The 17,197-nt window shown below is 40.6% G+C and overlaps 1 protein-coding gene across 1 annotated transcript in view; it reads right to left on the reverse strand.

Moving 5' to 3' along the window:
- Positions 1-10,990, reverse strand: part of LOC121514448 (thrombospondin type-1 domain-containing protein 4-like) — a 91,529-nt gene extending 80,539 nt beyond the window's left edge. The window contains 3 exon segments of the mRNA XM_041794559.1: positions 5,346-5,656; positions 6,847-6,919; positions 10,962-10,990. Coding sequence (XP_041650493.1) covers positions 5,346-5,656; positions 6,847-6,919; positions 10,962-10,990 — 413 coding nt within the window.
- Between the last annotated feature and the right edge of the window lie 6,207 nt (positions 10,991-17,197).

The following is a 17,197-nucleotide window of genomic DNA, read 5'->3' on the forward strand; positions in this document are numbered from 1 at the left end:
CAAGCCTTTGACTCTGTCCATAAAAGACGAGCTTTCCAGTAAAAGGTGGTCTGATGGCAAACAGTGGCGGCTCCAAAGAGCCACTCTTGGCCCCGGCTGCTCAGCATGCAGCAGGGGCTCTTCAGGGACTTGATGGATCTCGCCAAAGACACCAAAAAAGTTATTCATTAACAACCATCGCACTCGATACTGCCAATAGTATCTCATCAGATTTCGTGATAAATAATGACTTTAAAAATTCAAACTAGTGTGGGCTTTTCTTGCACATTAGAAACTTGAGTTGTATTACAACTCAGTGGGAAACTGAACATGTGTCTGAGGTAATGAGCCACATCCCTGGATTTCAGCTGGAAGGATAACTCCATTTTTCCTAAAGATTTTCCCTCATTTAGTGCTGATGGTGCAGGTGGAGACAATGTCTAAAACAGCTCTAATATCTCCCATGGGTCCTCAGCTGCTTCGGGATAAAGAGTTGGATAAGGTCAGAGAATATCGTTAACACAATTTTCCTCCTCATTCAACATTGTATTGAGCTTTAACATGTTATCCATCTTGACTGCAAGCATCCACATTTAACTTGTCATCATTTTTAAGGCATTTAAGTCAGGGATTGTGTGAAGAGAGCAGGTTGTTCTTGTAAAGTGGGACTCCTACAAGGTAAACAGATACCTCTGCAGCAACCACCTGCTCCTTATTCCATTTATTCCATTTCTTACTAAAGAAATGAATAATTGGACTCAAAATACTGATCTGGAAAAAATAACTGAATGACTGATTAACTGATAAATAACTGGTCTGTTGGGATCTACAGTTAGAGCTGCAGATTAGCCTTCATTAGATGAGCAGTTATAATACATATTAAACTGAATTTTTCCATTCAACAATTCAGAACAACCCCTGACTGGGTAAAATGTTTTAAATATGCGTTAGAATCATTGTATCTGGCAGTGTATCCAAATAAGTCAGTTCTGGGAGGAGGTGAAAAAGTGCTCAGAGGGATGTATTATGTATACATATATCTCTTTAACCGAAGCTCTTCTTATCTGGTATATATCCAGCTAACTACAAAATAAGGAGACATCAGAGCTTTTTAGAAATGAGTCTTTTGTCATTACTTTAGCATGGAAAAGAGAGGACAGGCCGAGGATAGGAGAATTATGTACATAAAGGGTTTTTGATGGTAATAAACCTTAATCTTGGATGAAGACCAGCAGAAGTGAAGCCTTTGTGAATGATGGCACCAGATAGCAGGTTTAAGAGCTCTGAATCTTTCTTGTTTTTAATGAAGTGCATCAGAAATGTACAACTGATCTATTGTGTCTCTCCCACAGCAGCAGACTGCAGGATCTCACACACGCACACTCTCACACAGGTGCTGCAGATTTAAGCTGAGCAGAGGCCCACTCTACCTGAACCCCTCCCCCTCTCTGATCTCACCTGGCCCCTCTCCCCTTGAGTGAGAAATCTGTTTATATTAACCTATTTTAAAAAATTAACAATATAAACAATTGATGAACACATTGCAAAAGACTAGTAATCAATACAGAAAAATCTAAATAACTAAAAAGCCCAAATATTGTAAAAGGCAAATATACAGTGTTGCCAACTCAGCGACTTTGTTGCTATATTTAGCGAGTTTTCAGACCCCTTTAACTACTCTTTTTCAAAAAAGCGACTAGTGACAAATCTAGCGACTTTTCTGATGGAGACTTTTGGAGACTCTGACGTAAAAGCACGTATCATTGTAGCGCCCTCAGTGAGCAGCGGGTGCCACCGTGGGCCCCTCCCCGTCCCAAAGCACTGACAGGCAGCCCACTCCACACACAGCAGTCCCTCTCAGCTGTGGTCAGAGCAGGAAATGCTCACGCCTCCATGTCCAGACTACAGATTAACCACACTGTGAAGGCGTCTTGATAGTTTTTTCTTCTGTCTCTTGTTGGTCCATTTAGATTGTTAATGAAGACTGTATACAAAAAAAATAAATTGATTTGTTGTAGGCTCTTAAGTGGACCATAAGGTTTAAAACTAAACCAAACATACGAAAACTAAACTTCTAAGAAAAATAGAATAATAAATAATCAACCAAAAATAGAATTTAAAGTAACTCTGCAAGAGTATCTCTTGAGTCATTTTGCCTAGCCCAGGTAAAGGAGGGTTGGAATTGTGATGTTATAAAAACAAGAATTGACAGAAGCAAGTTCATTTGTAGTTCTACACATAATAAGGGTCTTTTAACTCACTTTTTGTCTCTCTCATGATGTTTTTCCTCTCTCCTACAGCATCCTTTACAATTAAATCCATACAGAAAACTATGCAAGTTAGGTGATGACGTCATTTAGCGACTTCTGGCGGCTTTTAGCACAGCCAATAGCTACTTTCCTTTCTGAGGAGTTGCCAACACTGCTCCCTCCTCCTCTCTCTCTTCCCTGATCAAACCCAGCTTAACAAGGTGATTGGCAGCTGCTGTGGGCTGTTTACTGCATCCCCATGTGTGCACTCCATGAAGATATACCCAACAGGTAGTGAACCTCGAAGACAGGAAGAGTTAGGAGGGTTTACAAAATTAAATAACATTCTGCATTAATTAACTGAACTTGACAGTCTCTGCAGTTTAGTGCGACTTTTATCACCTCAGTGAGGGGGTTGCTTTCCAGCTCCCTCACAGTACAACACCTCCTTTAGAAAAAACACCTATCAAGGACAAACAAGCAGTCTTTCACAGTATTTAGGGCCCTTTCATTTTATTTCTAGAAAACACTGACTCATAACAGAAACATCTGGAGATGATTCTTGAGTGGTCCTCTGCAGTTCATCTGATTGTGAGGTGTAATATTAGAGTTATGTAAATCTAAAATCTTTCATCCCAGTTAAGCAAGATCCTTAACCAAGACTACAATGATGCATGTTTGTTAAATATTGTCGTTGTACTACTGTATAGTGTTTTATGTATTTAGTTGCATGTGTATTTGTGAAAACGTGTGAAATGTTAAGCTGTTAAAAAAGAAAAACAAACATGAAATGCTTTAGAAAAGCATTATTATAAGCATATTTTACTGAGATGTGATGAGGCCACAAGATCTTCTGGAATTAAAGTGTCGCAAAATTCCTTGCCAAGGTGAAAAATGACTTCATCTTGTTACTTTGTTATAGACGGCCCAAAACATGCGGCTAAGAAGTGTCCATATTTAAGTGAAAAGCGCCCTGCTACAGCTCCTGACACTTTAAATTATTTGTGTGGCAGTTAGGAAAGGAACAGAGCACAGCTGATCCTCACTCACCTGTTTGGAAAGGTTATGACCCCCATCCCACCCTGCTTTCTCCACCTTAACCACAGACTTAGGAAAAATAAATGTTTAATAATTGCACAAATACACACAGAATGTCTCCTCTCTTTGCTGCCTCAGTGTTCCCCCATTTATGTCACTACATATGTCACACATCAGCTGTTTGCTGCATCATTTAGAAACGTGGCGTGAGTAGGCTAACATAACAGCCTGTTGTCAGTGTTGCCAACTTAGCAACTTTGTTGCAATATTTTGCAAGTTTTAAGACCCCCCAGCGACTCTTTTTCAAAGAAGCGACAAGCGACAAATCTAGCGACTTGTTCTGGTGTTGATGGAGACTTTTGGAGACTCTGACATGAAAGCACATGTTGTATTACTCCTCTCAGCGAGAAGCGGGCAATGCCGTGGGCTCCTCCCCATCCCAAAGTACTCACAGGCAGCCCAGTCCTTGCACAGCAGTCCCTCTCAGCTGCAGTCAGAGCAGGAAATGTTCACCCCTCCATGTCCAGGCTGCAAATAAACCGTGCCATGAAGCCACCTTGACAATTTTTTTTAATCGTCTCTTTTTGGTCCACTTGGATCGCTAATATAGTTTTTAATATATAAAAAAATGTTAAGAATGTTATGGTTAAAAATGGTCATGTTTTACTTTGATTTGTTGTAGGCTCTTAAGTGGACCGTGAGGTTTAAAACTAAACCAAACTTAAGAAAATTAAACTTATAAAAAAAAATCTACAATCATAAATTAATGACTAAGAGTAAACAAAATTTGAAGTAACTCTGCCAGAGTATCTCTGTCGAGTCATTTTTGTTGGTCCCAAGCCCAGATAAAGATGGAGGGTTGGAATTGTGACGTTATAACAAGAATTGGGAAGAATGTCCATTTACAGTTATAAACATATTTAGGGTGTTTTTTCTCACTTTTTGTCTCTCTTGTGATGTTATTCTTTTCATCTACAGGGTAAATGACAATTAAATGCATATTGGCCACATATGGCCAATTATGCAAATTAGGCAATGATGTCATTTAGTGACTTCTGGTGACTTTTAGGACAGACAACAGCTACTTTCCTTACTTGGAAGTTGGCAACAGTGCCTGTTGTACACTGCAGTGATAAACTTAGAATATACTCCGACATAGAGTGCTTTCCCGGCTCAAAGAAACAGATATGTGTGGTATGTGTCCAACACTGTCAGAACAAAAGCAAACGTGGTTTTGACAAGCAGATTCCTTCAGGTGTTTGCAAAGGTGATTATCCCTGATAGAGGATGAGAAATTAAATTGATGCGGCTTTTTAAATTGATGTCTGTTTTACTCACATTTTTCAAATGTTTTTCAAAATATAAAGATAGTTCAGGCTTATCAAACTGCTTATATTAGCTTTTCTTCCTATTGCTACAATTACAATGAAAATAAAATATTGAGGATGTGATAAACTATTAACAGGCATGCTTTTTCGAAATGCAGAGTCTAAATGCATGTTTGAGTCATGACTAGAAAAGACATAAACTACAGGAGCCAAAATGTTTGCAGTCATATTCAGTTCAAGAGGATCAAAAGTTAAACATTTCAAAACAGACTTGCAATCTTGGCATTTTAGGCCTTCACTTGAATTAAAGAAACATTTTCCAGCCATATATTCTGCCATCAAAGTTTAAAAAAATGTGTTAAATCTCGTCTCGTCTGGTCTTGTTCTCCTGATCCCAAATCTCATCTTGTGAGATAAGAGTCTTGTTACACCCAAAATATTTTTTTAAGCTTTTTAATGTCGAATAATAATTTACAACCCCTTAATGCACAGCAGACTGGAGCTGATGCTGAAATTATCACCTCTCCAAGAAATAAAGAATGAGCTGGGAATCGGGAATCTTTTTAAAATGAAAAACAAATCACATTCGAATCATGAACCCCCGCGTGTAGTGTGTACAGGTATACCTTCCTTCACTACCTTTAAAAGAATTAAAATAAACCAGCCCTGGAAAATTTAAACTAGCATGAAAATATAAGTTTATTGCATTGCTCAAAACCAATGTATCCCCTTGTGCTGGGTAACTGATTACCTGTGTCCACCAGGCCGGGTCTGCATCCGCTCCCTCACCTCTCCATGACTACTGGTGTTAGAGGATCTGCCTTGCTGGTGGTGCAGGGGGACTGTGGGTCGCAGGGCTGAAATGACATAGCCAGGCTGCTGCGGGGAAGCACCAGCTCTCCTTGATGGAGTGTAAACAGGAAGGCAGGGTCTCTTCTGCTCTTGAACCCCTCTTCCACACATCTGAGAGCATGCTGACCAGGGCCCCCAGGCACCCCAGGAGCCCTGCATCTCTCCATGCTCTACTCTAAACTCCTGTTGGGTCTCTGCACTTTGAGGAACCTGCATGGAGATAAAACAACCACAATTAGCAACACCGCAGAGAACAAAGAAGCAGGATAGTCCCTTGTTAAGTGTATGCCAAGAAGTGATGGAAACCCTCTGTCGATGAGACCTTAATCCTCCAAGATCTTTTTCTAAAGATTCAGTCTGGTGACCTCATCACATCAACGTGACTGCCCCTCTGCCTCCCATCTCTGTCCATGAAACAGACCTCTGTTCACGGCTGTAAGGAGCTGATTTGCCTTATTAGTGGGTGTCTTTTTGTGGCCTGACTACCTGCATTTCTCCCTTTTGACTCTTTTCCCTCTGTGCAACTTTGCCAAAGCTGTATTAGCAATGATCTCTGCACTCTCTTTTTGAGGGGGAGCCCTGTGCCAAGCCGGCTTTATCCATGGAGTCTCATGGAAATCCTGCTCTTTAAGGAGCACTTTGTCTCTATTCACAGCAACCTCTCTGGGCAAACACATGGCTGTAGTAAAAGCTCAGCTGCCTTTGACTTTTAGTGGACGGAAAGAGAATACAGAAGCGGCAGGGAGAGTTGGCAGGAAGTTCCTCTCTTGTCAATCAGCCCATGTAGCTATTCAGAGAGATCTCAACCCCCTCCTCTCCCCTGCCTCAGCCTTTGTAACTCAACGCCACAGTCATCTCCTGGGTCAGCTGTAGGTCACACAGCTGGACCCCCAGTGGAAACACATGGAGCTGACTTGCACCTAACCTGACAAGGGAATGTCACTCGTCTCATCAGGTGCATCCACAAGTTTCTTTCTTCCTTGTGGGTCTTGTGGCTCCAGGGGTCAGAGGGTGATTGGCTGACAGCTGGCATAAGCCCTCCCGGTTTCGAGACACTTCATTCACGCTCTCATTTCAAGTTAGCAGATTAGCAATCAGGTCAGGTTCCCTTTGGGAAAACTCTCCCTCTTTACACAAACTGAGGCACAGGACGCAGGAATAAAAGCCTAAAACTTTGCATGGTGTTTTGGTGTTTCTGACAAGACATGATCATGCAAGACACTTGAAGAGCACTTCAAGACATGGGCCAAACATGTCATTAAACTAGTATATAAAACGACTAAAATTTGGGAAGGTTTCAAGGGAGGTCTATCATCGTGTGGATGTTAGTTTCAAACAGATCACACATGTTAGAACACATTTTTTCCAGTGGCACCACCTGCTCAGAAACAAGCACTCACCTCTGTCCTGTGGTGTGTGGTGTGTTGGCAGCGCAGGGGGTCTGACCAAAGCAACAGCAGAAGAAGAGAAACTCTGCAGAGGAGGTAAACAGTTGCTGGTGATATTTTTAGTGACATTTTGGGACAACAAAGGGGTTTTGGATGCTAGAGGAAAAACCTAAAGTAAGAGATGAAAAACATAAAACTCCTGGTTATCTAAGGGAAAAAAACAGACAAAAGAAATTTACCACCAATTCAAGTAAGGGATACGATAATCAAGGCTGACATCGAAAAAGGGGTTTTAACTGACAATACCATTTAAGTCTTAAGCCGATGCCAGACTACATGTTTCCAGCAGGAAATAGCATGATTATTGTTTCAAAAATCAAAAGCTTCTTTACTGTTTTTAGAGCATTACTTACTGTTAGGGGCTCAGACTGTTCTTCAAACACGCCTTTAAAATCATTTTTGTGCTCAAATTGCCTCCATGTGCTGAGATCGTCTCTGTTTGTGCTCAGAATGTCTGTTTGTTCTGAAATCTTCAGTTGTGCTCGAATCATCCCCTTCTCATTTATGTTGCTTCTGTTTGTGAAAATGCCATTCTGAGATTTCGCAGTACATGCAGAGCAAACTTGCTCTGCGCTCAAACAAATTTTGTTATGCATGCGCTCAAAACGTTCTCTACGTTGGTATGAGACTATCTGCACCCATTCGAGACTCTCTGCACTGATACAATGCTTACTCTGCAAATGCGCCAAACTTTCTCTACATTCATACAAAACTTTCTCTGCCCTCACTCAAAACCCTTCATGCATGCTCTGAAAACTTTCTCTACATTCGTACGAAACTTCCTTTGACCTCACTCATAACCTTGTGAATGCGCTGTAATCTTTCTCTACATGCTTACAAAACTTCCTTTGTGATCATTTAAAACTTTCTGTGCATGTGCTAAAAAAGTTCTCTACCTTCAAACCAATCTTTCTTTACATCCATACAAAACTTCCTCTGCCCTCACTCAAAACTTTCTTTGTCAAGCTCTGACAAATTTTCTCACAAACGAATACAGTATATTTACAGTCAATACAGGATGTTTTTTTACAGACTTCTTCTAGGCTGTACCTGTTTTCCTTACAATGTTGTCACACTGGTCACAATGATTGCTCGGATACCTCAATGCAGTCTGTCGTGTCTGTCAGTCAACTCATAGACAGCACTAGTTTATGGCTCTGTGATTGCCTACTCTAACATAGTAACCATTAAGGTTGCCACCTTTTGCGCATAAAAATAAGGGTGCCCCGCAATCCTCGGGGTCACAGCCATCACGGGCCAGAGAATTTGGGTGCCTGTACCATGACTACTGTATTACCACTCTTTGAGTTTTTTCATGTAGGCCATTGTTTACTTTATGGAGTGTACAGATTTCAATTAGGTAACTTTTGAGGGAAGTACTGTACTTTTGTCAAATTACACAGCATCTGTTACTAAGTAAAATAATAAAAACAAAATTTTACAAAATGATAGTCCAAACTTCCCATCACTGGACAGCTATTTGACCTCTGATGCCACCAGACAGTCAGTAGTACATTGTGGCTGACCTTGAAATGTGTAGTTGGCCACTGTGCTCCCCAGAAAACACTTGACAGCACGCACTGCATTTGGAATTTTATTCACTTTCACCGCTGCTGTCCAACCAATTGTTTAATTCTCCCGTTCACTTTACGTATATATATAAATGCTCCTGCACCGCAAGTGTTTAAAGCATCACCTCTCCCTCCTGCTCCACCTTTCGCGGAGAGAAGACCCGCCTTACTTGGCCTCTGATTGGCTCTAAGTTTTAGCTGACCAATCCAACCAACAACTGCAACAAGAATTAACCAATCAGTGGCAGAGCAGGAGGTGAGGGACAAAAATATGAAACAAAGGGAGTCCCGTATTGTCTCAAAATGGGACACTGCATTTAACTGTCAAATATGGGACGATTCCATATTTTAAGGGACGGGTGGCAACCCTAGTAACCATCATAAAATAATATAAAGTCTGGCCTTGGCTTTAGTGTCGATTTGATGTATTAAAGTTGCTACTAATCATCCCTTCCTTTTGAAACGTCATTTAAAACACAAGTGGCCAATTCATCTCAAACACAACTTAAATGTTTACAAAACTCCTGAACGAGTCTCCAAGTTTCTGGGTTAGCTGCATATGAACTCAAACAGATTTTCACCCAGACTTTTTTCAGCCAGCATCCGAATTTTGAAGTCAGAGTGAGTGAGCAGGTAGGCACGATGACATTTCCATCACATAACCAGCGCAAGACCATAGACTGTACTGACCAGAATGGTCCCCGTTCAGTGCTTTTTATGTTGTAAATTTGTAAAACTACACGTAAAGGCAGTGGCCGCTGGTCAATAGGGGACACTAAAGCGCTGCCCCCTCATGCCTCTCCAAAAAAGAGGATAGATCTTAAGTTCATTGAATAAATTTTTAAACATTTGCTTTAAATATCAATAAATTTATATGAATATACATAAACTCTATCATGCACTGTATAAAGATGATTTATTAAGAGATTTAATGTGCAATAAATCAGTAGATCACAAATGTTCTAAGCGTTTGTCTTTACTTCCTGTTCACTCATTTCCTCCCTGGGGCGCTGGGCTCCTGCACCCACAGCCTTCCATAGACCTTTGTTATAAGCCATGCATGCGCATTAGCTCCTTTTCATACAAGAGATAGGAGCTCTGTGGGCGCAACACGACAGCGCCCCTGAAGGGATTACCACTAACCACTCGCCAGATGACAACAGTTGGCAACAGAGAGATACGCTCTGTTATTTGAGACACACAGAGGAAGTTATGCACTGTGGCGGTAAAAACCGACTGGCTTTCTGCCAGAAATTGCGCCTGTGTTGGTTGTTTAGTTTATCAAGAGATGCTAGGAAGACAGCAAAATGCAATAAGAAAACTCAGTGGAGTGTTTAAGAATAATGCATTTTGAGAGGAGGACATTTAAGGAGAAACTTAGAATTAAAGAGCTTGGACCTGACCAGCCAGATATCAGGATGAAGCAACAAAGCTGTAACTAATCAAGAAATATTAATGTGCTTTACTATGTATTCAGTTTTTTTTGTAAATCAGTAAATTTGAAAATTCCTGGATAACAACAATAATTATATTTTAGCTTTAAAAATATCATTTCGGTTAAAGAGCTTCTACATATTGGTGTATTAACCATTGCAGAAACATAAAAAATGATTTTGGTGATTACCAATGCTGTTAATTTAGGGCAGCAGTGGCATAAACCTTGCTTTGGTTAGGGTTAGGGTGGTCTAATAAATTTGTTAAGCACTGTATATATATATATATATATATATATATATATAAACACACACATATATATATATATTTTTTTTTTTTTACTCAACCAGTCACTATTAAAGCAGTGACTACTTGCACCTTTTATAAATGTTCCTATTTAAAATAAACACTCAATTAGCTTTTTAACACAATTTTGTCATTTATTGAGTTGAAAATGTGTGATAAGTTAAGAATTTAAGTTGACTGTGATAAGAGTTAGCTACTTGTGGCTGCTGATGACCACTATTAAAGCCACCTTATTTTAATATTTGTTCACCAGCCAAGCAAATGCAGATGTAAAAAAGGCATACTAATATAACTGAACTCTCGGTGTAGTAACATCTTTTGATGTACCTTACATACTTAACATATCAAATTGGGATTTTGTTGTAGCCCCCCCCCAAAGAAAAATGCACCAGCCGCCACTGCGTGAAGGGCTAATATAGGAGAGCACATGTATGCATCCTTAATTTACCGGTGATTTTATTCATATTTGAAATAATCACTTTGACATATGTGGAACAATAAATGTTTTTTCAGGTCAGGACTGAGGCCAGTTCAAAGACTCCTAAGTCCAAGAGGGCCATGCTCAGAGGTACAGCAAGAGGAAGAGAGAAGTCAGAGGAAATACAGTCTGATTCATATGCTCAGCTCTGAAACAACAAGTCTGTCTAGTTAAAATAAACCAAAAGCATTGCATTTGAATGAAAAGAAAATGAAGCCATAGCTATTAACCCACTGCACAGACAAGAATTACAGCCTTTATTGTGTTTCCACACATACCTGACCATCCAGACACAGGCTCTCTGCATAGCTCCTGGATTCCTGAAGGCTGATACTTGAGTGGAAATGGAGAAGTTTACATTAGTGTACAACTGAGTGGCGCTAACATTTTAAACACAAATGCTGTCTGCATGGATGCAGTCCAGAAACACTGGAGGGCCAAATCCTAATGCAACTTGAAAGTCTAAGTACAATCTATCTAAAGAATGAAAGTATAAATTCCCAGAACAATAAAAGCCAAATAAAACATTGAAAAGTGAGCTTTTGTGACATAAATATTCCTACTACTTGCCAGTCCCTAAACCCACACTCAGGGAAAAAAGTAAACCACCTTTACCCACTTGACCATGTCAGTTGACCCCTCTGACCCCTCGCTCCTAATGAGGGAGCCCCCCTGCAGAAAACTGCTACCCCCCATTAGACAGCAGGTCTGAGGTCCTGTGGGAGAGACACTTTCACCTCTCACCCCAGACCCTATGACTAAGCCTTGGTCAGCACCTTTTTCATATAAAGTTCATTTAATGAACAACTGCACAATCAGCGATAACCATGCTACCTGAGATGATGTTAATCAATCATTCAGTCAATAATACTTCAATGTCACACCTCACTGATAAATTCATTTCTAATTTAGAGCAGGGATGTACAATATTTAAGTTATGCTGATAGAAACAAAGTAATTTTAGCCAATACCCAATCAATAACAATAGAAAAATGAAGGCGTAAACTTCAGTCCTTAAAAAACATTTAAGTTTGAGGATGAACACAGATACAAACTTTAGACCTCAGAACATCCTTCAAGGTGTAAGAAATTAGGATGAAAAAGAAAAGATTTCAGCTGATGTTAATCTTTCTGCCTAGAACTTCACTGTCTGGTTTGTAAAGGTGATAAACTGTATACAAACCTCATATATGAGCCAATAATCACAGCTGATATGGACAGATATTTACAGCTGATATAGGTCTATATTTACAGCTGATATAGGCCTAGTTTAATAGCTGATATAGGCCAATGTTTACTGCTGATATAGACCACTGTTTACAGCTGATATAGGCCAATATTTACAGCTGATATAGGCCAATATTCACAGGTGATATAGGCCTATGTATACAGCTGAAATAGGCCAATATTTACAGCTGATATAGGCCAATATTTACAGGTGATATAGGTCAATATTTACAGTTGAATTAGGGGCCTATATTTACAGCTGATATAGGCCTAGTTTTACAGCTGATATAGGCCAATGTTTACAGCTGATGCAGGCCAATATTTACAGCTGATAAAGGCCAATATTTTAAGCTGATATAGGCCTAGTTTTACAGCTGATATAGGCCAATATTCACAGCTGATATAGGCCTAGTTTTACAGCTGATATAGGCCAATATTCACAGCTGATATAGGCCTAGTTTTATAGCTGATATAGGCCAATATTTACAGCTGTTATAGGCCTAGGTTTACAGCAGATAGGCCAATGTTTATAGTTGATGCAGGTCAATATTTACAGTTGATATAAGCCTATATTAACAGCTGTAGGCCAATATTTACGACTGATATAGGCCAATATTTACAGTTTATACAGACCAGTTTTAACAGTTAATATGGGCCGATATTTACAGCTTATAATTTCAGAATTGTTTAGATCTGCTGATACCTTTAATCAACTTTTTAGCTAATATCTGCTGATACCAACAACATGCCCATCATACTGTGCAACCGTAGTTCAGAGCACTTTACAACTGAGTGAAAAAATGACTGAAGGCAGAACATTAAAACCATTTATAAACTTATGTTTACCAATGTTCAATAATTAAATAAGAATACAATTTAAGATAAATGATAAAAAAAATAACAATAACAAACAACAATGAAAAAAAACAATGATTTGTACACAGAGTTAAGCATTAAAATTTTAATTAAATAGAATAATGGAATAATGTTAAAAACATAAAGTCATTAAGAATCAGATCAAAATTAAGTAATTATGACAAGTTGTAAAAAGAATACTTCCAAAAATGATCCAAACACTAGAACTGTCATTGCCAGCGGGGAGAATGGTGCTAGTGATATGAAGCTGAGTTATTCTCACTTGTTTTATAACTATCATAAACTAAATGATCAATTATATCATAACCATAAAATTGCATGATGATGGAGAAATTATAAGGTACAGCCTGGCTGAATAAAAAGTTTTTATGCTGCTTACAAAAAAGCTCAGTGATGATGACATTGATGAAGATGGCACTGGGGATGTTATTGGAGTTTATTAAACATACTGTTGATGAGGCTGATGATGTTGTGTTCATTGATGGTAAAATCAATCTGTTTTGTGCATGCACTGTCAGCTCCTGACTGATCTGACTTAAAACTGTTTGTTGGCACTCACTGGCAGAGTTTCTTCCTGTATAAATCTTTTCTTGAGTTACACTTTCTCTCATATACATCGTTTTTGGCAAAAGTGTCTGCTAAATGAAAGTGTAGCATGGACGCTGAAAGGATGGTCACCCGGTCCTGGACACTGACAACACTAATGCTGATTAAAATAAACAGGAAAACATTCACAAAAGGATGTCATTAAAGGACATTATCAGACTTACCTGCCGCTTTCTGCTGTTTTAGCTACTTTCACTGTACTTTCACACCAGAGTATCCCCGACTGGAGTGTTCACAGATCCATTTCCAGGCGCAGACCTGTATCCTCATGGTCGAGACACTAATCCAGGTAGAAATGCACGGTTGCTCTCCAGAGACTTTGTGCTAAGCCATGAAGTCAGTAAATCCGTATCCAGAGCTATGAATCAAATCCTGGCGCGGTAGATACTCCGGGTCTGGGTCATCCTGGTGATCTCAGTGGTTCTGCTTTTACGCACAAAGACACAGACTGACAGAGAGCTGGAAACCGACGCGGCAGACAGAAAACCACCTCTGCTGCGCCCCCTGCCGCGACGACCACACTACCCTTGTGTCTGCGTGTGTCATATAAATATGTAGGCGTGTGTATCCTCCTTTCTTCTTCTCTCACACTTGGAGAGGTTCGCTCAGATGAGCGTGGAGGACCGTGGAGAGGGAGAGGAAGTTATTTTTTCAATTGCTCAGCCCCAGTACCTCTGACACCCTGCACTCTCTCACACTGACATGTCCACATTGGAGCCACAGGCTCGTAAATGATCTAATTTAGCGACTGCTGTGAAGCCAAAGCTCCACGCTGCACCTGGAAACTCCACTGGTGAACACAAAAGGTGCAGAAGTGACTTTTTAGCTTTTCTTGGACCAAGAAGAAGTCCTGAGGTGACATCAGTTTACTTTATTTGGTATTGTAATGTTTAACAGTGTGACTGCTCTTAATCAGCTACAACAGTCTGCATGCTGATGATTCATTACCACTGAAATAATGTGAACCAGAAGAAGAGTCTACAGGCCAAGAAATTACTTCTTTTGTAGAATACAGCCTTAAATAAGGGGTAAGTTAATCTAAATCACAACAGAAATCATAACCACTTATGCAGATAAGAATTAGGAAAAATATACATTTTTGTCTTGGTTGAATACCAAATATTCATTCAAAAAAGCCTAATTTAACTCTTAATTTCATATTTGAATATCTGCTTACAAAACAACAATAATTCCATTCTGGCTTCATGAGGTATTAAATGTCTTAATATCACTGTGCGAAATACGGGGGATCTAGGGGGGTCTGAGACCCCTTAATTGACACAAGAGACCCCTTGAAACGCTCAACTGCAAAATTTTGGGGGGTCTCTTGAGAAGTATTTATAACGTCATTTTTTCACTTGCTATTGTCACGACAAATGCCATATGAAAGTACATCATGTTTGTTTTAATTAAGTTTATTGTAAAGATTTATTCACATATAAGAATACAGAAGATTAATGTCTCTGATAAAGCTTCCAAAGTGGGGGGTGCTGTTTCAAATGCTCCGCAACAATGACCTCGCGTAACCCTGCCATACAGCTTGTGTAATTCTTACTGCTTTGGTTACTCTCCTGAAACTGTGGACTCAGTGTGCTTAAATTCAGCGAAATATGTCAAAGAGAAAGCAAAGTTCTTTTCTTTAAAACTTTGGATTCACATCTAAAAGACTAAACCGAAACAGTGATGAAGATGGAGCAGAGACATCCCGAGCTAATTCTGGCGAGGCAGCTGCTAGCACATCTACCGGTGAGTTGGGGTCTCCAAAAAAATCTATTAAACCCAGACTCAATTAACTGATTGTGATAGACCTGCTGTGCTTCATATTGAAATATATGTTTCGCCATACATCGGTTGGCTGGGTTCATATGTGCACGTATGCGTGTGTATGTGTGAGCGCGCGCCTGCACGAGAGGGACGCGCGAGTGTCCTATACGGTCACAGAGCAGAGTTGCTCTGTGGTCCTGCAGCTGTGTGCAGCCTTGTTGATGATGATGCTAGACTGGGTGATGTGTGTTTAATGTGCGCGTATGTATTACTTGTGGTCCTGTATACTGTATGCTGTGTAAGACTTCCGCCTGAAACTGGAGCACTAGTTTGGGTGGACCCCCCGATTGAGGCCGGGTATTTTGCACACTGCTTAATATGTATATTTATGTGAAAGTATATGTACAAAGGTGCAGTGGCGGAACTATTCAGATGTGCAGGCATGGGCTGGAAAGTCACTAATTACATTTACTCAGATTACTTTCATTGAGTAGCTTTTGTGTACTGTAATTTTTTGAGTACTTTTTAAATGTTTTACTTTTGCTCAAGTGCATTTTGGGGGAAGTATTGCATTCACATTCTCTGATTCTGTTTGTGATTTTCATGAACAGGATCTCGAGGTGCAGCCAGGGGGAGGAGGGTTATCGGTTGGGTGACCTTAGAATTCCGTCTCTGCTTTTCACAGCTGATGTGGTTCTGCTGGCTTTTTCAGCCAGGGACCTCTCGCAGGCATTGGGATGGTTTGGGGCTGAGTGCAAAGTGGTCAAGATGAAGGTCAGCACCTCCAAGTCCAAGGCCAAGTTTCTCTACCAGAAAGCAGTGGATTGCTCCCTCTGGGTGGGGAGTGAGTCCTTGCCTTGAGTGAAGGAGTTCAAGTATCTCGGGGTCTTGTTCGTGAGTGAGGGTAGAATGGACCATGAGATCAACAGGCAGTTTGGTGCAGCACCGACAGTGTTGCAGACGTTGGACCGTACCGCCATGACGAAGAGGGAGCTGTAATGCAAAACTCTCAATTTACAGGTCGCTCTTTGTCCCACCCCTCACCTATGGTCATGAACTCTGGGTCATGACTAAAAGATAAGATCACAGGTTCAGGCGGGTGAAAATTTAGCCACAAATTTTGAGTCAGATGACTCACTTTGAAGTCAGGACAACTTTCATTTTGATCGTCATACCCCCCTGCTGTGTACAGGGGTTACGACAGCCAACCACGGCCCAACTACAACCCAACGACCTGCTCTCGACTGGTTGGAAGGATTTCTGGCATGTTTGATATTTTGGTCGTACGACTCCAGACACTCACAGTCAGAGCAGAAACACAAGCAGAATAAACAACGTTCTAAATTACCATGACAACAGCTGGAATGACTTTCTGATGCCCCCACAGCCATGCTATGATAAAGGAAATAAACAAGCAGGAAAAATCCCTACCCGCGGACCTGCAGCTGAAGCGGATGGTGATGCTGTTTGTGTGTATGGGATAGAGAGAGAAAGAGGAAGAGAAAGAATATGAAACGCTTCAGCCTCAGAGTGTGAAACTTTTTAAATAGGATTTCTGTCACAGTCCATCCCGACTTCACTCGTACAGCATGAGCACTTAGGTCGGGCACACCTGTTGGACTGTATAGTCTGAGCACATACATCGTGTACGATGCTTGTGCATCGTATGTAACTCAGACACACATTATGAGTTGACATTCTGTCACGACTGTCATATGGTCAGCTTGAAATCGCACAGTGTATACTCAGCTTTAGAGACGGTGAGGAGCTTGGACATCCAAAGAGAACTCAAAGTTGAGCCGCTGCTCCTTCGCCTCAAAAAGGAGCTAGTTGAAGTGGTTCAGGCATCTGATCAGGATGCCTCCTGGTCCTATCCTTGTGGAGGTCCCTGGAGGGATTATATATCTCATCTGGCCCAGGGATGCCTTGGAATCCCCCAAGGAAGAGCTGGGAAATTTTGCTGGGGATAGGGATGTCCGGGTGGACTTGCTTAGCCTTCTACCACTGCGACCTAACTCCAGTTAAACAGAAGAATATTGTA

The sequence above is a fragment of the Cheilinus undulatus genome, linkage group 1, assembly GCF_018320785.1.
Source record: "Cheilinus undulatus linkage group 1, ASM1832078v1, whole genome shotgun sequence".
In the NCBI taxonomy this organism is placed as follows: domain Eukaryota; kingdom Metazoa; phylum Chordata; class Actinopteri; order Labriformes; family Labridae; genus Cheilinus; species Cheilinus undulatus.